At 40.3% G+C, this 26,330-nt stretch overlaps 1 protein-coding gene across 4 annotated transcripts; it reads right to left on the bottom strand.

Annotated features, from left to right (window-relative positions):
* Positions 1 to 317: 317 nt before the first annotated feature.
* tjp3 (tight junction protein 3) lies at positions 318 to 26,330 on the bottom strand. 4 transcript variants are annotated; one of them, XM_030727747.1, is made up of 30 exons: positions 26,192 to 26,330; positions 18,282 to 18,338; positions 17,669 to 17,790; positions 17,470 to 17,572; positions 17,039 to 17,378; positions 16,803 to 16,906; positions 16,495 to 16,684; positions 16,096 to 16,171; positions 15,867 to 15,964; positions 15,537 to 15,645; positions 14,913 to 15,098; positions 14,645 to 14,745; positions 13,583 to 13,667; positions 12,810 to 12,886; positions 12,468 to 12,564; positions 8,310 to 8,389; positions 8,113 to 8,185; positions 7,926 to 7,999; positions 7,588 to 7,648; positions 7,326 to 7,482; positions 6,793 to 6,901; positions 6,473 to 6,692; positions 6,175 to 6,380; positions 5,975 to 6,070; positions 5,776 to 5,855; positions 5,419 to 5,629; positions 5,216 to 5,316; positions 2,159 to 2,725; positions 948 to 1,006; positions 318 to 848 (listed from the first exon to the last, which is right to left on the bottom strand). In XM_030727747.1, the coding sequence occupies exons 2-30, from the start codon at positions 18,327 to 18,329 to the stop codon at positions 728 to 730; spliced, it is 3,951 nt and encodes a 1,316-aa protein (XP_030583607.1). In that variant the 5' UTR covers positions 18,330 to 18,338; positions 26,192 to 26,330; the 3' UTR covers positions 318 to 727. The 4 variants fall into 4 exon arrangements, with proteins under 4 accessions (XP_030583607.1, XP_030583604.1, XP_030583606.1 ...); XM_030727744.1 differs by lacking the exon at positions 26,192 to 26,330 and adding an exon at positions 22,051 to 22,112; XM_030727746.1 differs by lacking the exon at positions 26,192 to 26,330 and adding an exon at positions 20,269 to 20,462.

Here is a 26,330-nt window from a genome sequence, read left to right as displayed (position 1 = left end):
ATTGGGAGAAAATAGCTCATATTTCACTTTTAATTGCACTTTAGATGCGAATATTATCAAATACATTTATTTAAAAAACAAACAAAAAACAAAAACAATAACCACAAAGTGAATCTGGGGCCTTTATACCCCTGATGGCCAGTGGTAACTCAAGCAGTGTGCTATTTTTTTTAACCTTTCCTGTCCAGTGAATGTCCACAGTAACAAACAGAATATTCACAGTGTCACTGACATTAATATGAGTGATCATTAGTGATAGCTTGGTAAAACGAAGCTAAACATGTAAGACTTTGTCATTGTGCATCATCAGACAAAACCATTTTTAAAACAAAGTTTAATGTAGAAAAAAAAACTAAAGAATAATAAATCCCCTTGCTATTGCTACAAGGACACTCATCACTCATCATTGTATATTACAGTAACAATAAAAGGGGAAATTGATTTGTTTCACACGGGGATTTTTAAATAAAAACCAACACTGCAAATACAATCAGGCACTTTGATCTCAATATTCATCTGAGAGCATTTTCTGTGACTTTAAATCTTGCAGTTGTCATTAAAGGCTGCAGTGACACCTGAACAAGGTTCTCTTTAGATTAATTAAAAACAAAACAAAAACACTATTATCTAATTATCCAGGACACAAGAGTTCACTTGAGGGAGTGAAACTGTTTCCATGTCCTTTGTAGATCACGAGGAAAAGTGGCTTCAAAAATCCTCTGGGTGTCTAAAGTTCAGTTGCAGGACCCCATTCCATGTCATCCGCATCATCAAAGTCATCCTCAGAGCTGTCGCTGCCCTGGATCTGTGTGCGTCTGAACTGGACTGCTTGGTGGTGATGTGCGAGCCTGTACAGGAGAGAAACAGAGGAGTCAAAATCAGCGCACAGCCTCAGTCTCACATTACCCCACGAATCCCATAAAACCACACAGCTGAAGAAGACTTACACGATGAATTGAGGGGGTTTCTTATCCTCATCTTGTGCCTGTGTCTCTGCTGAGCGAGCCTATAACAGAAGAAACCCCCCCCCCCCCCGATATTAACACAGTGGCTTCTCACAGTTATTTAGAGAATATTTTAAAGACATGAGTTTTTAAATCCACACAAGCTTTTCCAAAGCAATTAATATAGTGAGGAATTTTTCTGTCTCTGTATTCATGATGAAAACAGGCTGTCATTGACTCTAAAATGGTAAACGTTACTATAATCTTCATGAAAATGTTATAATTAGGTTGTTGCGGTGTTCCACAGCCAGGAAAATTAGGAGAAGGCTCTCAAACAAGATGGAGGAAAAAACAAAACAAAGAATTGATTAAAAGGGTGAATTTAGTGACTTCATGAACTTTTGTAAAAGTTATTTTTTTTAAGTGCATGTGTGAGATGTGGTTCAAAATATAACAAACTGCAACTTTCAAAATTTTCCAAGATGCTCTTCAAACCAGCTCCAGAATTTTTGTTTCAGTTAAATTAAAAAAAAAAAGCCTTTTTATGTAGTTTTGTTAGCGTGTACACCCATTCTTCCAAACAGGAAGTAGACAAAAAAAACCCAATGAACCATGACATATAAAAAAACCCCCAAACAAAACAAGTGATATATTCATCAGAACATCTGACCTGACCATTTCCTTATTATTATTTCCTTTTATACTACTGAAGCAAACTTGGGGGATATTACTCAGTTTAAAGTGTGTTTTATTACAGTCATATTATGATGTATTTATGTACATTGCACAACATAATAAATCCCATTAGACATTCTTAAGAAAAAGGTTGTTAGCCCACTCTAGATGATGGCTTTACATTTTCCACCCTTTAGCTTGCAGCTAATGACTTTAAAAACCAATTCAATTAGGTTTTTTGGTTGGTTTTTCTGAAAGAATTGCTCATTTGTTCCTCATTTTAAGTTAAAGTTCAGTTAAAGTTACTTTAAAGTTTATTTTAAAAAGTCAAAAACTAAAAGATGTTTTGTTTAGAGACAGATATACAAGACTGAGAAAAATACTTGGGCTTAATTTGGTTTTCTTGCTTCAAAAATTGCTTAAATTAATCATTATCAAAACTGTTGTGACGTGAAGGACTGAGGCATAAACAGATAAACAGGCTTTAAAGCAGCAAAAACAAACTTGTGTTCTGTAACTGTTTTAATGAAAGCACAAACCCGTTCTAATAGGTCTTCGATAGCAGACAGGCTGGCATGCTGGGATCTCTCGGGCTGCTCCTCGGCGTATGAAGGCTCGTCCACTGGGTGCTGACGTATGGGGTCTGGGGCTCTGAAATCTGGTGGTCCATCGGACGGAGTGGCAGGTGGAGCTACATCAAGAGCGCTGAAGTCCGAGTCTGTAAAACTGCGATGAGAGGGATCTTCTTCCTCACCATCACTCTGCGGTGGGCTGTAATATTCCTGACGGGGTGACTTGGGCTCAGGTACGTGCATTAGTGGCGGGACTTCTCTGGGTGCGTACGCATCATCGTTTTCCTCTGGTTCGTCTTCAGGTCCGGTTGCTGGCTCAGATGATCGGGCTAATGCAGCTCCAGCCACCCTGGAGCCCCCTGGGGTCCTGGCTGGATCCTGACCACGGTAAGACTCCTCCAGGTCCTCATTGTCAGTGTAGGCATCATCTGTGAAGCCCTCTCCATCAGTGTCCTCCAGGTCACTAGCAGCACTGAGGTAGTCAGTCTGGGTTTGGTCCAAAGCATCTAAGTCTTGTTCTCCACCACTTTCCAACTGTGCAGAAAGAGAAATTAAACAGCTTTAGTTGTTTGTGTTTAACAAACTTTAAGATAAATAACAGTGCAAAATATGATAAACAGTTTGCTTTGTTAAAAAAAAATTGAAGAAAAAAGTATATCACTATTTTAAATGTGCAACTTGTCACAGGCACACTCCAGCTTAAATATTCAACCTCTCACTGAAACTGTGTGTGATTCCCACCTGCTTTAAAAAGTCCATCATAGTCCCTGTCCCAAAGAAACCACACCCCAGCAGCCCCAATGACTTCAGGCCCATAGCGCTCACCTCTGTGGTGATGAAGTGTTTTGAGAGACTCATCAAGACATTCATCACCTCCTCACTGCCCACCACCCTCGACCCACTACAGTTTGCATACCGGCCAGACAGATCCACAGATGACGCCATATCCTTCCTCCTCCACAAGACCCTTTCACACATAGACACTGGTAAGGGGAACTATGTGAGAGTGCTGTTTGTAGATTACAGCTCAGCATTCAACACCATAGTTCCCTCCAGGCTGGTCTCTAAGCTGCTGGACCTGGGCCTGGGCCCATCCCTGTGCAGGTGGGTTCACAGCTTCCTGACCAGCAGACCACAGGTGGTACGAGTGGGTCACCTCACCTCATCCTCCCTCACCCTTAACACTGGATCCCCCCAAGGCTGTGTGCTCAGCCCTCTGCTGTACTCACTGTACACCCATGACTGCGAGGCCACGTCAGAGTCCAACGTCATCATCAAGTTTGCTGACGACACTGCTGTTGTGGGACTAATCTCTCACAATGAGGAGACAGCCTACAGGAGAGAGGTCTCCCGCCTGGAGAACTGGTGCCAGGAGAACCACCTCCTGCTCAACGTCAGCAAAACAAAGGAACTGATCGTGGACTTCAGCAGGAAGCAGCAGAGGGACTACCATCCACTTGTCATCAGTGGTGCTGAGGTGGAAAGAGTGGACACCTTCAAATACCTGGGAGTGACCATCTCACAGGACCTGTCCTGGACTCATCACATAAACATCACTGTGAAGAAGGCCAGACAGCGTCTCTACCTCCTCAGGCGGCTGAGAGACTTCAAGCTCCCACTCAAGGTGCTCAGGAACTTTTACACCTGCACCATCGAGAGCATCATGCGTGGGAGCATCACCACCTGGATGGGAAACTGCACCAAGCAGGACTTCATGGCCCTAAAAAGGGTGGTTCGTTCAGCTGAACGGACCATCAGCACCACCCTCCCCAACCTGCAGGACATTTACACCAAGCAGTGCAGGCTGAGGGCCATGAAGATCCTAAAACAGCCCAGCCACCCCGGACACTCTCTCTTCTCCCTGCTCCCATCAGGCCGGCGTTACCGCTGCCTGAGGGCTAAGACTGAAAGGTTGAAGAAGAGTTTTTACCCACAAGCCATCCGTCTGCTCAACTCTGAGCCCTAACTGGACCATTATTGCACAATGTAAATATTATAATTTATAAAAGTGTGTATAGTGTATAGTATATAGAGTATAGTGTATAGTGTGAATTACTTTTTTTTATTTTTATTCTTCTTATTTATATGTGTGTGTATATAAGGTTGCAGGTACAAAATACATTTCACTGTGCATTGTACTGTGTATAACTGTGCATGTGACAAATAAACACTATCTTATCTTAAATCAAATTCTCCCTTTCTATATTAATTACTACAATGTAATGAACATAGACTGAATATAAAAGAAGGATGGTGCCACAGTGACATCATCTAGGTCCTTATGTGAAACCTCAGTCTGAGCATTTTCACTTTTGTTGCCTTTTCATTTTGAAACTGAACGTGACGAGCCTTTGCAGTAACAGCAGCATCACAGACTTGTTACTAAAAGCAGTTTTTATTTTAAGATTTATTTCTCTTTTTATTTATTTATGTGAAAGTAACTGTTTTAACATTTTCTGGTCCAGTGTTGGGGACAGGGGCCGACGGCAGTTCAAACTTCGGTGTTTCTTGTGCCTAAACATGCTTGTAAAGTAATAAATAATTAGATACTGGAGCCACAGTTGCTTGAATTATTAAATAGAAGGATGTAAAACTACATCCTGAAAGGTTGTGTTTTTCAGTTATATTGTTGCAGTGTTTATAAAAAAGGGTTTAAAAGCAAAGTGTTCAGGTGTAGTGTCTGAAGTAGCCTGTTTTTTGAGGGCTGATGTCAATACCAATTATCAGTCTTAAAGAAGACTGATAGCAGATGTTTGAAACTAGAATATATTCACAGCAAAATTAAAAATCTGCTCATCTGTGACAGATGAATTCCCCTAACATTCAACCAATCATTGTTGCCTACAGAAAGAGAAAGGTGACTATATCAGAACTACAGCAACAAACAAACCTATATCTACATCGATAGATAAAAAAAAAAACAACAAAAAAAAAAAACAATATCTGATAATTGTTTGATCCTTAGTGTGCAGATGTGTGTGTGTGTGTGTGTGTGTGTGTGAGAAGAGAAGCTGTGTGTTGTACCGTGACTTCAGACACCCAGACAGGTTTGGTCTGCTCGTGGCGGATCTTATTCTTTAGACTCTCATACCAAGAGTGGGAGCTGGGATCTAGGTCCACACGAGCTGAAAGGAAAAACACACTTATTTTTTAATTACACATTTTAAACTCGTACAAGCAGACAGAGAAAAAGGATGTTCTTCATACCTCTCCTGAGTTAAGATTACCTGAGAAAAGGTGGCTGCAGTGTTTCCTCATTTTGACGGCCTGTGAGTAAAGGCGTCTGGAGCTCTTGTTGGAGTTGGGGCTGTACCTCTGCCTCATGGTCTTGACATCCTTGCGGCTGTGTGGGTCTAAGAACAGAACCATCGGGTGGTACTGGATGTAGTTGAGCCTCTCCACTGCAGTGGGAGTGATGTCCAGCAGAGGGTGTTTGTCCTGGGAAGAGAGACAAAAAAACAAACAATAAAAACAATCAAAGAGGAAATGCCAAAAAGACACAAAAAAAACCAACCAAACAAACAAACAGGAATTTTACACTATTAGAAGTGACTGTAAATATGAATTTAAATGTTACTTCTCACCTTCTCTGCTATTTTCCTCACAGTGTCCAGTTTAATAACTGTGGAGCCACCATCTCCTCCTCCACTACGAGGAACCATCTCTGTAATAACACAAAAATATATTTAATATGAATGAAAGGTGAGGAAATTTAGTGAAAATGAGTATGTGGCACTTTTCTATAAAAACTGGGTCTGAAACTGTCAAAGAGAAGAAACCAACCTGCCACTTCATAATCATCAGGCATCTCTCTGGCCAGCTTCTCCATGGCGATATCATTAAGAGGACCCAGAATGACAATGGGCCGCCTGAAATTAGCTGGAGAAACAAACCAATAAATTTAGTTAAATGTGGACTTGTGGCTGGACACTTATGAAGCATGCATGCGTGCGTGCGTGTGTGAGAGCGATAGTCATGCCAACCTTCTCTGAGCAGGACTCTCTCATAAGCCGGGAATTTGCCCTGAATAGTGAGCTGCATCAGATCCTCACGACTCCGCCGCATGTTCTTCTCATTCTTCTTATTCCCTCTGAGCCCCCGTAGTTTCCAGAACTCGGCTCTCGGCCCCGACACCTGTCTCTCGCCACTCGCCCGCTGTGCCTGCTCCATCTTGGCCAGATTCTCTGCCCTGCAGGAGACAACAACAGATGAAGAAACTGAAACACAGTCCTTGTTAAAGCTAAGAGATCTTCATCTCCTCTTTGTCTCCTCTCTCCTCACCTGGCCTGATTGGGGATAGTGCCCTTGTCCATCTCGTGCAGATCATTTCCCATGCGGATGGCCAGCCACTGGCCCAGCTTCCCACGATGCATTGTGTCCACCACCCTGAACACTTCTCCTCTGGTGAAGCCCAGACCAATGGGACCTTCAGAATCATGGTCAAAGTGCGTACGGATGTAGAAATTGTCTCCCAGGCTGGACTTGATGATCTTTTTGTAAACTGGAGAAAGATAAAATGAGATTTTGTAAATTGTGCCACAACTCAACAGAAGTAATCTCAATGTTATCACCCTTAAGTTAAGGTTTTGCTCTTCACTTACGGTCCATCTTGTTCTGCGTGCAGATTTCAACCTGTTGTCCTGTCTTGAGGTCAAGGAGGAAGTTGGCAGCTTCTTCTCGTGTGAAATGGCCAAAATCAACTTTATTTACCTGAAAAAATATAAATAGGAAAAAAAAATAGGAAAAAAAGAAAGGAAAAAAAAAAAGAAAAAGATGAGCCTGGACTATGTGCCTGTCTTTTTTCTACTTTCTGTCATATTAATATATTGAAACTGGACAAAATTTTACATAACAAGGTAAAAGTACAGTTAGGGGCATATGTTTTAGGACAAAGAGGGTTTTGTAATTTTACCTCTGTACATACATGAATTCAGAACTGGAAATGAGCACAAGACGTACCCTTTAAACCATCTACATCTGTATCTATAGATGTCCCACAAAATCAAAATTAGTCTGTTTATTTACATGTTAAATTTAAATAATCAAATTGGAGATTTGTGACTTAAAGTGAAGAGAGCTGGTCAATCTAAATGGTCGTACACAGTTCAATATAAGATGCACAACCAAAGCTCACCTGCATGATCTGGTCTCCCTCCTTCATTCCCTGTTCATACGCAGGGCTGTGTGGCTGGACTCCACCTACAAAGATACCAACATCGTTGCCCCCCACGAGTCTCAAACCCAAACTGCGCTCCTTTACAAATGACACTCTCTTCACGTCTGAGCTGTACCTGAGAAAGGCAGAGAAGAAGAAACCAATGAATCAGATTACTGTTGCTACTGTATGATAATTTCTAGCCACATGGGTCAACACTGTAAACAAAAACAGCACTCACCCTGGAGTAGATGGGTATGAATCTGGAGGCAGGAAATAGAGAGGCTCTTCTTCAGGTTTGGCTGAAAGAAATGAAGAGATGGTTAGACTCCTTAAAGATGCTTTTGATTAATCACTTCAACTGAACTCATTAGATGTCTAAAAATAGCAGAAAAGCACAAAACTAACTTGATGGCCTGTTTATTCTGACCCACAGATGGTATTAAACCTCAGTGAGAAACTCATCAGCAAAAAATTGACTTTTTCTTTCAACTATTTACTTTTTTTTAATAAATAGAAAACTCAAAACTTTTTTTTTTTTTTTTTAATTTAAATCATGCTACACATCCTGAGCCTTACAGTAGACGGGTGGGTTGTTCTTCACCGAAATCCCAGACCTGACGGTGCTGGTTCCATTTGCAGCACGAGGAGCACTTTGAGATGGAGAAAGTTATACAAGTTTTGCATTAACTTATTTGGGAAAACACATTTCATGTTGGCACATTACTGATTTGATTTTTCTTTGTTTAATGAGATTCTTACGTACTTGCGGTGACTGTCCCCCCGCTCAGAGCTGCCAGACCTCCTAAGATGGGAAAGCTCATCTGACTCAGAGGAATCTGGTTTAAAATGTAGTAAGAAGAAAGACTGTCATAAGGATTTTCTTTGGTCATTCTGCTCTAATGCTTTGATCTAATATACAGAGAAGGAGAGGATGAAGATGATGCAACAGAGTAAGCTTACCATCTGGGGGCGGTCTGGTGGGTGACGGGGCTCGACGAAGAGGCTTCACAGAAACCGAAGTGGATTTTCCAGGAGGCACCCTGAGAGAAGCATGGAGAGGGAAAAAAAAAAAAAAAAAAAAGGAATTTTTAATTACTTCAGTCATCTTGTGAGATGTTCTATGAAAACATGATGAGAAATATAAACAATTAAAGCTGCACGCAGTGATGAGAGGGCCCTCGCACCAGGGCACGGGTCAAGGCGGAGGATACTCAGGTGTTCTGTCATTCAGCTACCGACCGCCTCCTCATTAGGCGTGGATATCAATGACATGCCTCGGATAAATATTGGTTTCGACAACACCTTTTAATATTCTACAAAACCTTTGACAACTTTTGATGGCCCACTTGTCTAATTTTGGTCTCACTGATGCAAACTGGACAATGCGGCTTTGAGTTACAGCAATTTTGTGCTTCATGGCAAAACATAAAAATTCATCATGCTGCCAGGGTCACAGCCTTTAATGAAAAATCACTATTTTCAAAAACACCAACTTCTTAAGGCTTTCCTAACCAAATTTGAGATGGCTCTACTCAATCACCTTGAAGCCGTACCCCAAAGAGTAAAACATGACATTTTCTGGTCCCACTAGATGGTGATGCAACTAACATTAAATGTCATATCGATGTGTTCAGGGACCCTTATTGCATTTGAAAATTTTGGCCCAGATTGGATAAGGTGTGTGTGAATGAGAGCCAATTAAAATGTCATGGCGAATGATCGAAATTCGCCGTGGCACGACAGCCACGCCCTTCAACGAAAACTCAAAAGCTTCAGTTTTGACTGACCAAATATGAAGTTGATCCCATTAAAACCCTTTGAAAGTTTGAAAAAAATATTAGGGCTGAAAATTGCAAAAATGGCACCAAAATTGCCTAATTAATTCAAAATAGCACACTTGCTGTTGGGTGTAGGGCATCACTCCATGAGGATTTTTTTTTAATGCTACATGTGTGTACCAAACTTCATACACGTATGTGAAACACAGCACTGGGGCTCTTTTGCAACATTATAGGTGGCGCTGTTGAGCTATTTTGGAATGCCCATGCCCGAAACCAATAAAATACATACATTTTCATCAGACCTGAGGTGTGTGCAAAATTTAATGAGTTTTTGATCATATTTAGGCCCTCAAAATTTCAGATTCATTTATCCTTTAAAGAAAAAAAAATGCCATCATTATAGAGCCCAAACACAAAATGTGCAAAGGCCCTGTGAACAGTTAAATGAATGCCTCACAGTCATAGTGAATGTCTTATGTGGTTTTGTATGTGAGCAGTTGAAACACTATGTGATGCAACGTTTGCAGGAAGCACTGCACAGAGTACTTTACTATCAGACGACGTTTGTGTTTGTGGTAAGCAAAGAACCAGTTGGACATCCTCTCAGTGTGATTTCCCACAACTCACAGTGAAGCTGTAACTTGCATTTCTCATGTTTTCACTTTCTCTTTATAGAGCTGCAGCTTTAAATTATCTGGTGCTAAAAATGGTTTATTGTTCAACATTGGCTGAACTCTATGGAGGCAGCTTTCTTGTGATTTCTTTAAGTAGTCTTCAGACTTCTCGAAGGACACTCAAAGCTCTTCTTTGGATGTTGGCTGCCTTTTGTTCTGTTCTCTGTCAAGATGATCCCACACTGCTTTAATAATATTGAGGTCTGGGCTCTGGAGAGGCCAATCCTGATAGTGTTCCACTGTGTGTTTTTCTGTTCAGGTATGATTTTACTGCACTGAGTGTGTTTGAGATCACGGTCATGCTGAAAAATGCAGCTGTTGCCAGTCAGATGCTTTCCAGATGGCATTTCATGGTGAATCAAAATCTGACTTTACTTTGTGTTTGTAACTCCATCCATTTTGACAGGATCTCCAACAATGCAGGCCCAAACCATGACAGAGCCTCCACCATGTTTTACAAATGGCTGTAGACACCTAGTGTTGTTCATTTCTCCTGACCTCCGCCGTACATGTCGCTGATGATTTGAACCAAAAATTTCAAATTTGGATTCATCACTCCACCAGACCTGCTGCCACTGATTTGAAGTCCAGTTCTTGTGTAATTTGGGCACAACTCAAACTTTTCTTCCTGTTTCCCTTCCTTAAGAATGGCTTCTTGACAGCCAGTCTTCTACTGAGGCTTCAGTAAACAGTAATCTCTCAGGTCCTGTGTCAGGTCTTTGCTGGATTATTTCCTATTACTTAAGGACATAACTTTCAGATACTGTTCATCTGCAGTAGATAGTGTTTTCTCTCTTTTTTTTTTTTTTAAGCCTGACACTTCTTTTGTCCTCCACTGTCCAGTTTCCTTTTTTAGTTTTTAACAACACACTGCACACCATGCCGAAACATGTTAAGTTTTCAGCTAATAGCTCTTTGGGAATCACCTTGTTGGTACAAAAATACTATTTCATGCCTGTCAAACTGTTATCTTTGGCATTTTTCATAGTTTCATCTAAAGAAATGGCAACAAATAATGTGTTTTTGCAACAACTGCCAGTAATAAAGAGCCTAAAGATACAATTTAAAATCAGTTCTTTGCTAAGTTGCCTGTTACGTGTAGACAACCCTGGCTCATGCTTTGAGTTAGGCTTAAACAAAACATTCCTCTGAAAATGGTAAGATACAAGGACTGGAGTGAAAACGTCCAATAGAAAAACTTTGAAAGACCTGCAGAAAGACTTGAAGACATTTCGCCTCTCATTCGAAAGTTCTCAAACCAACAGGTGGAGCGACCCAGGTATTTAAACCCCAGTGGGCGTAGTCCCCTGGAGGGGGTTGTGACCCACTATTGTTCATGTGTTGACAAATTACTATATTCAGCTTTTGTGAATATAAATTAGACGTTATTAAATTAAAGTGTTACAGGTGCAAAATGGGTCCTTTTAGTGTGTTGGGATGTGTTGTTAGGCAACATAACATCTGATAGAGATAAAAACCTTCAGTGGCCTAAAGCGTATCTGTGTGCCAAGTTGGGTTTGCTGAACTCCTGATCATGTAGGAGTTCACACAGAGACTGTAGGAAGTTAATGAATAGCTGTCAGCGCTCCCCCTCAGCCTCCTGGCAGTACAGTCTCTAGGTGGCAAAATTCCCCTGGAAGCACCAGTTCTATAACACATGACTGCAGGTCTCAGTAGATCTTAACAGGGTGCATCTGAGCCTTAATAACTTTTTTTTTTTTTTTTAACTATATCAATTCAAAAGCAAATGGGTAAGTAAGAACCAGGAATAAGAAACTGTCACTTTCTGTGATTGGCATTATTATGTTAAGACTTAAACCATCCGAGATTCTTAATAGATGCATCTATGGTATGAATTTGTTTTCGAGTTATTGTGTTCACAAAGTTGTCGGTGGGGTGACGACAATACCCCATCAGCCCTTTTAGCCTGAGGGGAAAAACAAAACAAAGAAATAATAAAAATAATTTTAAAAAATCCATTAATTTGGAAAAAGCTGCTGTGTCTACCTTTAGGAACAATGACCCAGTTTATTAAACTTGGTGGTTTCACCTAGGAACAATTTTCTGTCAGCTGAGCAAAGGAAGCTGTAGCTGCCTAACAGTGCAGCTGAGCCGAGGGGGACGCCAGTGATGTTTACATCCTGTCACGCCTTCACAAGCATGAGCCTCGTTATAGGTGCTGCCTTCTGACACAGTGATGCGGTCAGTGGGTGTAGCCCCACAAAAACAAAGCAGTTCCTACACGAAACTGCATTTAACAAGATCTGAGATTTTTTTCTCTCTTTAGTGAGTAACTGGGTCATGATTTCTGGGAAGGTTTTCCAAGTGTATCTTTTCGGCTTGTTGAACAAAATGAGGCAAACTGCAAAGGTCCATTATATTCAAATGAAGGTGGACATCTCTCTTATCTGGGAGAGAAAATAATGACTGCAGGCTCTTCATATAACTGCCCATATTCTGCTTGTACACATGTTAAGATTACTAACAACAGACTTGCTGTCAGCTGCAGTGACTGAGGTTAAATTTGGCTCTTTGTAAAGTTTCTGGATGTCATGTTAAAAAAAAAAAAAAGAGGTTTTTGAAAAGAAAAAAAAAAAAGGCACTGAAGTATGAAGCACTTGAGGCATGACTAAACATGTGATGAGTGAAAGGTGGTCTCTCACCTGTATCTGTTCCTGGCTGAGTCGGAGTTTCTGCTGCCAGTAGAATCCCTCCTGGGGACTGATGCGTAACTGGCCTCAGATTCAGACCCTGAGTTCGCTGTGGAGGTCAATGAGTTGAGAGTGTCATTATAAAAGGTTTTATTTGTTTTGCATTTTATTGGCCAGAAATGTTTTGGTATCGTACTGTTTGGTGTGTTCAACATCATTTAGAAGATAAAAGCTTAAAATGCCTTTTAAGATTCTAGATCCCAAATATGAAAGCTCAATTTAACTCTCCTAACGAGCTGAAACGTCTTTCACTGTCTCTCTCACACACACACACACACACACACTCACACACACCTTTCTGTGGTGGATTGCTGGCAGCGCTCCATTTTGGTGGCTCCACCTCTGACTGCAGGGAAACTTCTGGTAAGACTCTGGAAGAGAAGAGAGGGAGGCGGGAGTGAGGGAGGAGGAAGACAACAAATCTCAGTTACGTTAGGCGAAGGGGGACCAGTGGCTAATATGATGATTGTTGATGAGAGGATGAGACTAAAATATTGAATATTCACCTTATTCTGTTTGACTGCAGCTCTCTCTTTGGCGATAAACTGCTTTGTAACTGACTGAAATTAACCACTTGATTAAATGTAGTCATTAGCTACTTTATCTCATTTGTTCAGGCTCACTGAGATTTAAACATGCTGTATAAACATGGAAATTTCCCAGAACTGATTTATGAATAATCGGGAACTTTTTGACAGATTGTTGCTGTTTCATGTTTAATCAACACTTCAGCCACATACAGGGAAGGAACATGTTCACTTTTATTTTATTATTCAACAAAATCTCAAAATGTACTTTGTACACAGTCAAAGACACAAAGTCAGACAGGATAAAAAGAAATTTCAAAATGAAACTTAGAGCACAAAAAGGTTAAGCAATAAAAAACAAAAAAAACAAACAAACAAACAAAAAAAAAAAACAGAAAATATAAGGCAGTTTAAAATTAGGTAAATAAAAATATATGATTAACTAAGGTTAACAACCAGAGAGCCACACAGTCTGCTCAGTTTCCGGTCCGTGAGATCTTGTTGGGTTTCAGGTAGGTGTGGGGGGGGTTTCATGTGTACCTGTATCGGCTGAGAGAGTCCTGACTGTATGTAGTGCTACGCCTCTGAGGAGGCTCCGAGAAGCCATCTGACTCGGAATCAGAATCTGAGGAAAAATAAAAATGTATAATATTTATAAATTAAGTGCAGACTTAATCACTTTTGAATAATCTGCTGCATAAAACAAGTTTGTTTTTTTAAACACAGATTTATTATCTGGTGAATCTTCTAAACTGCCTCAAATTTCTCCTCTACTGGATTTTGAAGTGTAGTTTCAGGATTTTAATTAAATGCTTAATGACAGATATTCCCAGAGTTTGCACCAACATATACACAACTGTTTTCCAGGTACAGTTTCTTTATTACCCAACATTATTCATGATTCTTCCAACTGTTTTCACAGATTGTGATTCTGTTGTGCTCTCTTCCACTTCTTCAAATGCTTTAATATCAATGAGACTGACAGATTTAATAAAGATTTACACCTGATGTTTTATTTTTAAATCTATCATTGGCAAACACCGACACCGAGTCACTTTATAATCCCAGGCCACAGCTGTAAATAAGAACATGTTCTTAATCCGTCTGCCTGGTTAAATAAAGGCTTAAAAAAAAAAACAATTAACAGTTTTGCTTAGGCATTTTCACAGTGAAGGGAAGTACATTAAGTCCATAAATGCTTTGTACTCCTTCCTCAACACTGACCATGTGATCTTTGAACCTGACTTCCACTTCCTACTGGGATTTCTAACCTGGACAAAACACCTGCAGCCTTCAGCGCTCAGTAAACAGCCAGCAATACGTACATGATTTTCTTTTTTAAATTAATCTGTAAACATTACTTCCTTTTAATCAAATGTGTGTCTATATTTCAGGTGTAGTGCACCTTCTTTCACTCATAAGCCATGCTGTGTTTTTTTAGGAGTAACTTTTCCTATTCTGCTCTCACCTTAGTTCGCTGCTGACACCTTCCCATAAGCAAACATTTAAAGATAAAGTAAATATTGGCAAGAAGGTGTGAGGCAAAGTCCGGGATCTGTACGTTACAAGGAAGCTGGATTGTTTGTGTGTTTTTGTGCGGACCTGGTGGCGGGACTCTCACAGGTGAGTTGACCTTTCTTGGTGGATCCTGGCGAACAACAATGGGGGAAGATACCCGGCCTGAGTAACGATCAGGAAGAACTCTACATAGATGAAAAAGGGAGGGAAAAACAATAAAGAAAGAAGATGAGACAGTAGGAATCATTTGGTGGAAAATAATCAATAGATTTCTGTGTTTGAATATCTATGTGTTAGTTATCTCAGTGGTTTTCGTGTTTATTCCTGGAGCTAGATAAAGAAATGTTCATACTTGTATCTACTGTCCAGACGAGGGCCGTCTCTTTGTGGGGGCGGGGAAGCTTCACGGTCCGAGTCCGACTCTGACACCGGCCTGCGGGGCCGTGACGCGGTGGAGGATGGGGGGCCAGGTGCAGTCCAGTTGTGAGCTACAGGAGAGGCTCTGGGGTTGGGGAGAGTGGAGACCCCTGAGAGAGATCTGTACACAGAGCAAAAGCAAAAATAATGTCTCATATAATATTATTTACATTTACTATGTAGTAACCCATTTATAAATACTTCACTAAAATAAATCCAGGTCATTTTAATTAAACTAAAAATCATTTCTAAAGAGACTTTTGCAAGAGTGCCTAAGAAAACATACAGAGAGCAGTACTGCAAAAGAATCAAAGTAACACTAACGAATAAGGTACATTTACTTTTCTTTAAAAGTAAATGCATCTACCTGGTATGCAACTTAAAGCAGAGTAATGCCTCACATTTGAGCCTCACTTCTGTGTTTTACTCGTCTCAAATCACCCCCATAAATGGAAGGGACACAAAAATGACCATAAAACAAAAACTATAGTCATTTATATCTATTTTGATATAAAAAGGTATGATACATCCTTTTGACAGCTTAACAATCTGAACTGACTTGTATTTGCTGGTTTGGTCCCTTATGTCCAGACTGTCTTTCTCCCTCTCTCCTCTGACTGGAGGACGAGGAGGAGATGCACTGTGGTCGGAATCCGATTCAGATGGAGCTGAAGAAACAAACAATAGTTAGAAACATAATTAAACCACTTTTATTATCCAACTGTTCAACTGTGTACCCTAAAGCAGCTACAGCAAACTGTGCTAACAGTACTGAGCTCACCTTCATACTGTGCTTTTAAAAAAAAAAAGGACTGGATGGATGAAGGTTATATTTATGTGTGAGCATCTTTGTGCTTCTGGATAAAAAGCGATTTTCTGCAGCACTGACCTTGGCGAGAGGCGTAAGTTCTTGCAGGCGGCCGGGTTAAGGTGGAGCGCACAGGTGATTGATCCCGAGACTTTGGCAGTTGAGGTTCAGCTTTTGTTCTGTATGAGAAATACAAGATTTCTTCAGTGCTTTTAGATTGAATCCAGTGCAGGATTCACCTTTTTGTTCCTCACACTGATCGATATTATGTTTTTACTAGATGGAGTTGGAGAGTGGAGTAGGTCTGTACCTGCGTGTCCGCCTCTCTTTGGCAGCTGGACGTGATGCTCTGTGGGGTGGGAGCCCCTCGTCAATATCTGAAATGTCTGATGAGACACACAAAACAGAAACTCTATGAACGGGATAACCCACACTCCAAGTTTCATAAGGGCTAAAATGGTGCGGAAATAATTGGGCCCTCTGAACCTGTAGCCAACACCCCCCCCCCCCCCCCCCCACCCCGATTAAAATTTCTTAGATTTTAAGGGGATTTGACTGTAGCAAACATTAGGGACATTACAGTTTTTTGATTTCACCCATCAAACGAGCAGCAGTAGAAGCCACTTGACTGCAGCCAGCATCAACTAGAAGCGGGTTCTCCGTTTTGATTTCCCACCTTTGCGCTCTAACTCCACGGTAATTTCCTTACCCTCCATCTCCGAGCTGCTGTCTTTGCGACGGTCGTAATCACTGTTCTGGGGGCTGTCCTCCACCTCTGGGATGGTGACCAGGAACTTGCGGTCGTCCCTGAGAACTGTCATGGTCAGTTTGCCTCTGCTCTTCTCCACCAGGTGTTTGGTCTCCAGCAGGGAAAGGTTCTCTGTTGTCATGCCATTGATCTGTGCATAGGAAACCATTTGATTAACACAAATTGAGAATTAATAATGAAAGCTTCTAGTCTTTCATAATAGTTGTGGCTTAAAAATACTGCATGACAGCAAATGCATGAAATATTACCTTGAGAATGAGGTCTCCCTCCTGTAGCGTGCCTTCCCTTGCAGCTAGGCCTGTTTCTGTCATGTGCTTGATAAAGATCTGACTGCCCAGTTTCAGTCCATACTCTGTGCGGAAGCAAAGCTTTTTAGACAAAAATAATCTGCACTGCTCATTTTTTTGTAGCTGATTTGTGTGTGTCTGGCTTTGTTTTACTGCAAACAAAAAGGTTTATCTCCCTCTCGCTCTTTAAGTCTTACCATCTGTGGTTTTCTTTTTAACCAAAGTAGTTCTGATGGGTTTTGCTGCGACATCGTTGTTCGGCAGCCTCTTGTACCCCGATGACATCAATGGCACTGTGTTTCCATACCCGTTGCGTTCAGGTGAGGGGCTGCGACGGCGGTAACGGTCATTGCTGCGGTAACGGTCGTCGTTGTCACGGTAACGGTAGCGATTGGTGTCAGTGTTGTCACTGCCGTCGGAGTGGCGTCGTGTTCGTCTCGGAGGATCCTGATCCAGCAGGTTGGATTGCGAGGCCGCCCGAGTTGGTCTGGCGGATGTGGACACTGGGATCTGGATCTTCCGAGGACGTTTGACTGTCTGGGGAAGACAAAGAAGACAGCCGGTCAGAAAGAAATCCAAGACTGTAATCCACTTAATCTTGTTCAGTTTGTGCCAACTCCACACTTACTATGTTTGCCGTCTTGCCGCAAGACTTGAGGGTCTGAATGGTGTAGTTAGAGTGGACGTTGTCCATAGGTACTCCATTGACCATGACAATTTGGTCTTTGGTGCTAGAAGACAACACACACAGACAGATACACATACACACGTCACTATCAAATCTTAAAAGTCCTTATGCACATTAACAGCAATGATATCCAACTTACAACAGTCGTCCCATGGCCGGGCCATTTGGCAGCACATCTGATACCATTACAGATGTGTCCCCATCGGGCTGAGGCTTGTCCTTGCCTCCTGATATTGCAAAACCAAACCCGAATTTGGAATCCTGTCATTTTGAGAGAAGATTAAAAAAAAAAAAAGAAAAGAAAAAAAAGATAAGAGAGAGAAAATGATGGTCAGTAAAATTCAAGGAAGTAGGTGGGTGGATGAGCATGAGTGGGAAACGCGATAGAGAGACAGAAGGAAAGGGCACATTCCAGTGATGCTGATGATGAGGCAGGATAGCAAAGGGCCGGCTGGTGCTGTGGGGTGCAGCAGGGTGTGTCGCACTGAATTCCTGACAGAGTCGTTGCTGTGAAACTGAGAGGCCTTGGGCACAGTCCAGCGTAAAATCCCACACAAATCCCTCAGAAGTTACACCGAATCTCACTTTCCACCCCTACATTTGTAAGCACACACTAGATAGAACAAAGTACGTCTAATATGGAGACTATCTGCATGAAATAATCAGTAGCCTAAAGTGGAAAAGTAAAACACACAAGAGGTTTCAACATAACACCTCACATGTATAATTCAGTTATTCAATAAACCACTTACTTTGTTTAGCGTTATTGTATGTTGCTCCCATATTGTTAACTCCTCCATGCCTGGTTTCTGGAATTAAAAAAATATACATAAAGAAAATGTATATTTTTGTAGCAAATCAAATTTTACATTGACAATATTAAATCATGATTTATCAATTCTGTCAAATAAACTAAGGTCTTACAGGGAGGACACCTGAGCCTGAGTGGAACAGAGTGTGTGAGTATAAGTGAACCTGATCTCAACATGCTCTCACCTGTCTCAATCCTGCCTGACCAGTATGGAGGAGGGGCTACCTGGTATGCAAGTGCGCATGTTTTTCTATCTTTGTACTGTAACCAACTGGAATAATGTATAAATAAACAAACACACAGAAAAGAATTGCAATATGTATAAAATGTCAGAAAATTAAGCAAAATGATCTTGTTTATTGTTTCATAGAGCAAAGGAGAGCTGAACATCTGAGATAAGGGACAAATGTCGCTGACTCTCAGGCAGACATGTTTGACGCAGCACCTGGAGCTGAAAGGTGAAATTGCAGAGCGACTGCTGACAAGGAACAATTTTATATTTCTGTCCAGTTACTTCAGTCAGGAGGAATTTATTAGCGATGACCTTTTACTTGCATTACCACAACAACATGCCTGGCGTGATCTGCATTTTTAAAAAACAAGCCGATAGCACAGCCTGCCCGTGGACTGTATTTCACCAGAGATGAAACGAGTAAAGCCTGATACTCTAGTCAGACACACAAAGGTGCAGTGTTGCTGTCAGAAGACGTGAAGGGAAAAAAAATAAATAATAAAAAAAACTGGAGCTTGTCCAAACACTACATGCAGGCCACACGAGTACAAGGCCCTGATATGCATTAATGCAAAATGGCATCAGCAGCCAAGTATCCAGCATCCAGCCACACCCAAACACATGACCTACATGTACAACATGAATTTACTGATTCTGCTACTTTAGCTTTTCAAATTAGGTCACTTATTTAGTACGTTACAGCAAAAAAACAAACAACACAAAAACTACAACTGAAACCACTAAAATAAAATCTCATATGAACAATCACCACAAAAACCTTCAACTTGCTGGTGGAGGTAACTCACAGCACAGGTGAACAATGTATAACCTGTGAACTGTGGGCCTTTTATTTGACTTGGTTAATCATAAACTTGAGAAGGTAAAAAAAAAAAAAAAAAAAAAAAAGCTATTGACATTAGTGCTTAAACAAAAGCTGCTCAGGACTTTTTCTCATTTCATGCTAAGCTGCTGTTTCACCTAAGCTGTTATTTTTTTTTTATACTGTAGCTTTAATACATTTAGAGTGACCTTTGTGTTTACTGCAAATAAACACAAAGGTCACTCAAGTGTCCAAGTTTTAAAACAAAACATTTGAATGTGCTCGATGAGTGGTTGGAATCTGCATTGTTAGGGAAATCAGTGAGTATTAGCTGAAGTTACACCTTAAAAAAAAAAAAAAAAAGTAAGAAAGGTTGTAAAACAACTAAACAGAGGAGGTCAATTATGTTGCAACACTGAGCTACTAGGGAGACCTACATTCATGAAGCTCATTTACAGCACACTGACTATACAGCCAGTTAAAATTTAACTCTGGATTGAGGTCACGATGATGTAGCATGGAGATGAACGTGAAACTGTGGATAGGCTCAATTTTACAATGTTTTTCATGATTATAAACCAGAGAAAAATGACATGCAAATAGGAGCTCAGTCCACAGTCAGCAAATAATGGCAAATAAAAAAAAAAAAAAAAGTTTGATTTAGAGTAACAACAAAAACAAAAAAGCTGATGCAGGTCAACAGTGATTTGCCATCCGCTAATAAAAATCTGATCCACAGCTAAGAGCGCAAATGCAGATCAGTAATGAATTTACATTTCTGTAAAATTTTTTGACACTTATGCTTAGGCACTTTCACACTGAAGGGAAGTACACTCCAAGTCCATAAATGCTTTGTATTTCTTCCTCAACACTTACCATGTGATCTTTGAACCTGACTTCCATGTCCTACTGGGATTTCTAACCTGAACAAAACACCTGCAGCCTCCAGCGCTCAGTAAACAGCCAGCTCTTTATATCCAGCCAGCTCTTTTTCCTATACAGAGCCAGCAACAGAAAACACAATCACAGATCCAGTAAGCTCAGGTTACTTCCCTCTTCAATGAGCTATGCATAGATGGTTGCTGAAACTAGATCTTTGTGCTAAAATTTTTTGTAATATGACTAGCTGTGGTGTTTCTCTCACAGAAGGCAGAGAGACCTCACCTGGAAAGCGCTCCTCCCCTTTGAGCCTTTGCCCAGTCTAAGAATCATTCTCTAGTGCCCTTTAATGAACATGGATTTAAGGTGGAGCTACCCTGCCTTAAACCCATCAAAGACAGCTATAAGAACAGTGAAACACCTTAAATGTGCAGTCACTCCCTGATGCGTTTGTATAGCTTTGAACAGGCTAATAAACCAAAAAATAAAATTCTATCAGTTATTGATCCTTTGAACTAGAAAATCCAGAAAATATTATTCAGTAAAAATAACGTCTACAGTCACTGCTTGGTCAGTTTTTTTTTTTTTTTTTTTTGGAAGGTGGGTACAGGTGTTAGTATTATTGCACATACAGAAATGGAAATCAGTCTGTTTCATAGAAACTTATACTTTTTCTATTATTTTGACCATTTCAGATAAAATATGAGCTATGGGTGAGCAAATGAAAAAAAAAAAAAAAAAAAAAAAAAGCCAATATTTGATGGGGAAATTATATTTTTCTAAGGGGATTGTCTCGTCGAGTGGCAAAAAATTCCCGCATGCAAGAAAAAAAAACAAACTTATTTGAGTACAATTTTGCAATTCAAATTTCTGCATGTTTTATGTAAACTTTTAGATGTCTCCTTCAACACGTCACATCTGCGGGTTTATAAACAAACATTCTGCCTATTTGTTTTTTTTTTTTTAAAAAAAAAAAAAGCCTGACAACTGAGACCAAGTGAAACATCACTGTCAGATTTTCTACAGCCAATTTCTCAATAATGCTTTAAACTTTAGGCTCAGTTTCAAAATACAATCATATGAAACAATCTACAGTCCTAACCATCTCAGTGTTTATCTGTCAACAATAAAGCAGGAAGACATTTAAGACTCTCCCATAGGAGTACGCTTCCTGAGCAGATTATGCCTGCACTCCTAAAAGAGGTGAAAAAGAGCCCAACAGCAAAAGTAAAACAGAGGCCTGACTTTGACCTTACTGAGATGATGTGGTATGACCCAAGGAGAGCCAATCAATCAGTGTTTTTGGAGGAATAGTGATTCCTTCTCATAAGCAGTTATGGAAAAAGTCTACAATGGAGGATATTGTAGATAAAGGAGGTTCCACGAGCTCACTTACTTTTCTCAGAGATGAACTGCGAGTGATTCAGTGTGTCCAATAAAGACAATTACTTTTCTCTATAACTATGACTTAGATAAAGATCAGAACATGTTTTATGGGTAAGAAATAAAGAAATTCTGGTGATTCAAAATGGTTCATAAGCTTTTTCTTTAACTGTAAATCAAAACCACTGAACAAACTTTAAAAACCAAAATAAAAGGTTTTGTGGGCTAAAATTGAGAAGGTCACAAAACGAAGCCTTCTTCATCAGAAGGGGGAAGTGACCTAAGAAGTTCAATTAAAGCTGATGTTAATATTACTTCTTGGTTACTGTAATAGAAAGAGGAACTCCAAACTGATTCAATGCAACACAAATAAAATAAGTTCTATCATTCACTTACGGGAACCACGAGTAGTGGCGGTGGAGGCTCTGGGGGCGCAGAGCCAAAAGGCTTCAGTCGTTTTAGTCGATCTGTCAACTTCATGACGATAACAGTGTTTACCCACTCATTCAGAAACACCAAAAATCTACAGCTGGCTGCAGATCAGTTAATAGTCGAGCGGTCTGTGTCTCAGTTACACATGGCCACTAAACAGAGGTCTGCAAGCCTCATGACAATAAATAGAAACTTGCCGCAAAAAAAAAAAAAAAAAAAAAACTATGAAAAAACAGAGGCTAAAAAAAATGTAAAAATAAAAGCAGTAACTGCCATTCCTCTGCTTCCAAGAGAGAAGTCATGTGAAGATCACTCCATTGTTCTGCATCCTCAATAATTCCCTTTGTGACGGGTTCATAAAGTCAAACAGGTCCACTTGCTCCTGCTGTCAGCGGTGTGTGTGCATGTCTTACTTTCCCACAAGGCAGGAGCAGGTCCCAGGCTGCTGGCTGAGTTTCTGTCTGCTGGGTGCTATGGTTACATTGGAATAATGAAAGCACTGGCCTGTTAATAATTGACAGGGTGTTTGCTACACTATGGATGTTTTAGCTTTGAGTAAAGTGTCCTGGGTTCCTAAACAACCTTTGCTGTGTCTCGGGATCAGGAAATGGCAACAGATAGCATGATGTTATCTCTGTGCCATGGTTAACATTTACATATGCCTCACAGCATGGGTGTGCCGCAACGTTTTTGTTTTGCTGCTGCATATTATCAAAACTGTAGTCACTGTGACCCAAATCATCAAGGAGGACAAAGAGAAGGTGAAGCTACGCGCTTGAAGAAAACACTGACAGCTTATTACTTCCTAATTTGAGCATTAGAGTTAGAAACAAAGCAGATGTAAGACGCGGACTTTGGTTCAGCTAGGTATAACAGCTGGCCTCAGATCAGCCAGAGCACCAGTTGTGAATTATTAATTAATCTGAATAAAACAGACTTCTTCTGTTGCTACAAACAAAAAAACAAATAGGCAGCAAAGGTGAAATAGCAGGTAAATGTCCACTCATCCATAGCTCAGACTACAGTCCGTTTGGGAGTAGAGTCACTATCAGAGGATATTCCATTTCTTTTCCTTTCAAGCAGAGGCCACTCCTGTTGGCTATCCAATATGCAAACTACCATCTGTCAACTTCAGATCACCTTGTTGTACTGCAGCACAGCTAAGCACTTCACTATGAACACAGAGGCCTGCTTTAAGTGTGGAGCATAACTAAAATTCTTCAACAGTGTATCATCGAAACAAGCTACTCTTAACAAAAAACAACTGACTGAGGGAGGCAAAGAGGCTCCAGTACAGTAGTTTGGGAATGAGGAAAAGCAAAACCTTCTTGTGTAAATACAGAGCTTTGCAGGACAAATACTCCAGAGTTTTACACAGCCAGCAAAGAGCCTGTAATTACACAGGCCAGGGGTTTGTGGCTTCCACGCTCAGTGGACTTACTTGTGGTGTCTTGTCAGCAGTGAACTAAATGCTGCACACACCCACTTTACAGCTATTCCAGTGCTATTACATGAATTATATGACACATGCTCAGAGCCTTATTCATAATGATGCAAATGGCCACACACTTTCGGTGTACGGCTGCTCTATCATGGCAAAAAGTATTTAGATCATTGTTTTATTAACACCATAACTTATTAACAAGCATCCTGCATTTATTGAATTTTGTCAGTAAGTGCTCATTTCCTTTAAATAAGTGGTTTAAAAGGCGAGGGCTATGCTGGATTTAGAAAACAAGACAAATCAGCGTCATTGCAAAAAAAAAAAAAAAGCAGAAAAATAGCTGCTTTGTCTTGATTACGTTGTTTTCATCATTTATGGAAGGCAAAATTGTAAACAATAAAATTCACCGGATTTTCTGTTAATGATGAAAAAAAAAAAAATAACAATGTTGGCACGCTCATAGGAATTGTATGCACCATTGCTAACGTCCTGCATTGATTGGAAGGCAGTGCAGATGACGATGTGGGATGCTACGTAATCTCTCTCATGTTAAGAGAGATATGCTACCACAGGTATTTTCTCTTTGGCATCATTTATGACCCCGACTGCATTAAATATTTTTAGCCATAAAAAAAAATAAATAAAAAATTCCAACCATGGACTTGTCAGTTTACTTCTACAACTTTTCATTGTTTTAAACATGAGTGGCAATGATGATGGGAAGTGCTGCTGAGCCATTTATAACAGGAAAAATACAGTATGTATGTCTTTAAAAAAAAAAAAAAAAAAACCATTATAGGCTTTGCTGTTATTATAATTTGTTGGCAATTATTTCATTTTAACGGGTAAAAATTTGAGATGAATCAGGGAAAAAACATTTTAACCTATTTTGCTCACACTGTTTCACATACTGCAAATATAGAAACAAAATGTTTACATTTTGCTTTAAAACAGAAGCATGGAAGTAACAAAAACAACCTGACCATTCAATTCAGTTGTATTTATATGGTGCCAACCCACAACAGCAGTCACCAAGATACTTTATATTTTAAGGTAAAGACCCTACAATATTAGGGTGAAAAGCCCCATGATCAGACAACCCCCCCATAAGCAAGCACTTGATGAGGGTGGGACAGAACAACTTATTTTCAACAGGAAGAAACCTCCTGAGAAAGAAAGAAAAGGAGAGCATAGAGGACAAAACACAGCCTGTGGGAGCAAAGACAAATGTAACGAGTGAGTGGAGAAGAAATTCAGCCTATAGCAGCATAACTAAGGGATGGATCAGGTGACCCTGAACAATCCCTAACTATAAGCTTTCTCAGAAAGCTACATTTTTAAAACTAGAGTGGGTGGCTGTCTCCCAAATCCACACTGGAGAGGGGTCTGGTTGTTAAAGGCTCTGCCTCCCATTCTACTGGAAACTCTAGGAGCCACAATTAAGCCTGCAGTCAGAGTGAAGTGCTCTATGGGGAGGATATGGTACTATGAGGTCTTTAAGATGTGACAGGGCATGATCATTCAAGACTTTGTATGTGAGGAGAAAGTTTTTGAATTCAATTCTGGATTTAACAGCCAGCTAAGAGAAACTGATATTGGAGAAATATGATCTCTGCTGGATTATGATAATCCCATTGGAATTTATTGCGAAAGTATTATGGAGTCACCCAGTTCATCTGGGGTTAAAATGATACTAGCACACTGTAATACGTAATTCACTCAAGCATACCTTGAGTTTTTAAAGATATTTTTCCATACAACTGAATATTGTTTGTATGTGCATGCCTCTTTGCATTAAAAAAAAGAAAAAAGTTTAGAGAACCTGTTATAGAAAAAGCAAACAGTTTACATCTGATAAACACAATCAGAGCCATTAAAAAGCATTCCTGATTAAAAATAATGGCCACACCGTGCCATGTAAAATATTGTGGTTGCCTGAGGGTTAATATCTTTATTTATCCACAGCATCAGTGTGATGAAGTACCTACTGTACACGAGATATGCTTTTATTTTGCTGGCATAAACCAACACTTGTTATTTTGTGGATTCTCTTTTTCTCCATTGATTTGAATTAAACATAGATACAGGTGCGATGACAGAAAGCTCCAGGATTAAACGTTAAAAAAAAATAAAATAAAAATCCAGAAAGAAGCCACATCATGTGCAGTACGGAACTTACCAGAACAGCCTCAGTTTTAATAGACTGTGGCAGTCCTAAATCAAACAGTGCGGGTGTGTAAATACGCTGATTGGGAACTAAGGAGAGGAAGACGCAGCAGGTTGGGAATGCAGTCGAAACTGTTGTGAAACTCCCGTTCCGGACAGGTAGAAACTTGCATGTGTGGTAGAACCAGTAAGGTGAAGAATAAGAAAGTGGGGTTTGCAGGTGACAGTCAGCAAACACGTCACACTGTAAGGGAACGCCATCAAATACCCTTAAAATGATGTTACAAAACAAAACAAAAAAAAACCCAGCTGACTTACAGGCCTCAAATAATACTCAGGAGAAGTCAAGCAGCTTCAAAGCTTTCAGTCCTATAAATATCCAACAGTGTAAACTAACTTCACTTTAAGGGAGAAAAACCACAAAACTTCTTGTTAGCCTTTGACTCCACAGGCCGACTTGACCAAGAAACACCGACAGAAATGAAACTAACTCACCTGTAAACTTCTTTCTTGTAGCTTGAAAGCTTTGTCCTTCACTCACAGATCACTTTCGTCCAAAATGTAATCCTCTTTAAGGTAACACCTGCTCGCCTTGGCTGTAATGCTAGTTCTAAAAGTGTCTCTTAGAGAGCTT

Source organism: Archocentrus centrarchus, chromosome 4 (genome assembly GCF_007364275.1).
Source record: "Archocentrus centrarchus isolate MPI-CPG fArcCen1 chromosome 4, fArcCen1, whole genome shotgun sequence".
Lineage (NCBI taxonomy): Eukaryota > Metazoa > Chordata > Actinopteri > Cichliformes > Cichlidae > Archocentrus > Archocentrus centrarchus.
The sequence above is the reverse complement of the archived record's forward strand: the minus strand, read 5'-3'. Positions and strand labels throughout refer to the sequence as shown.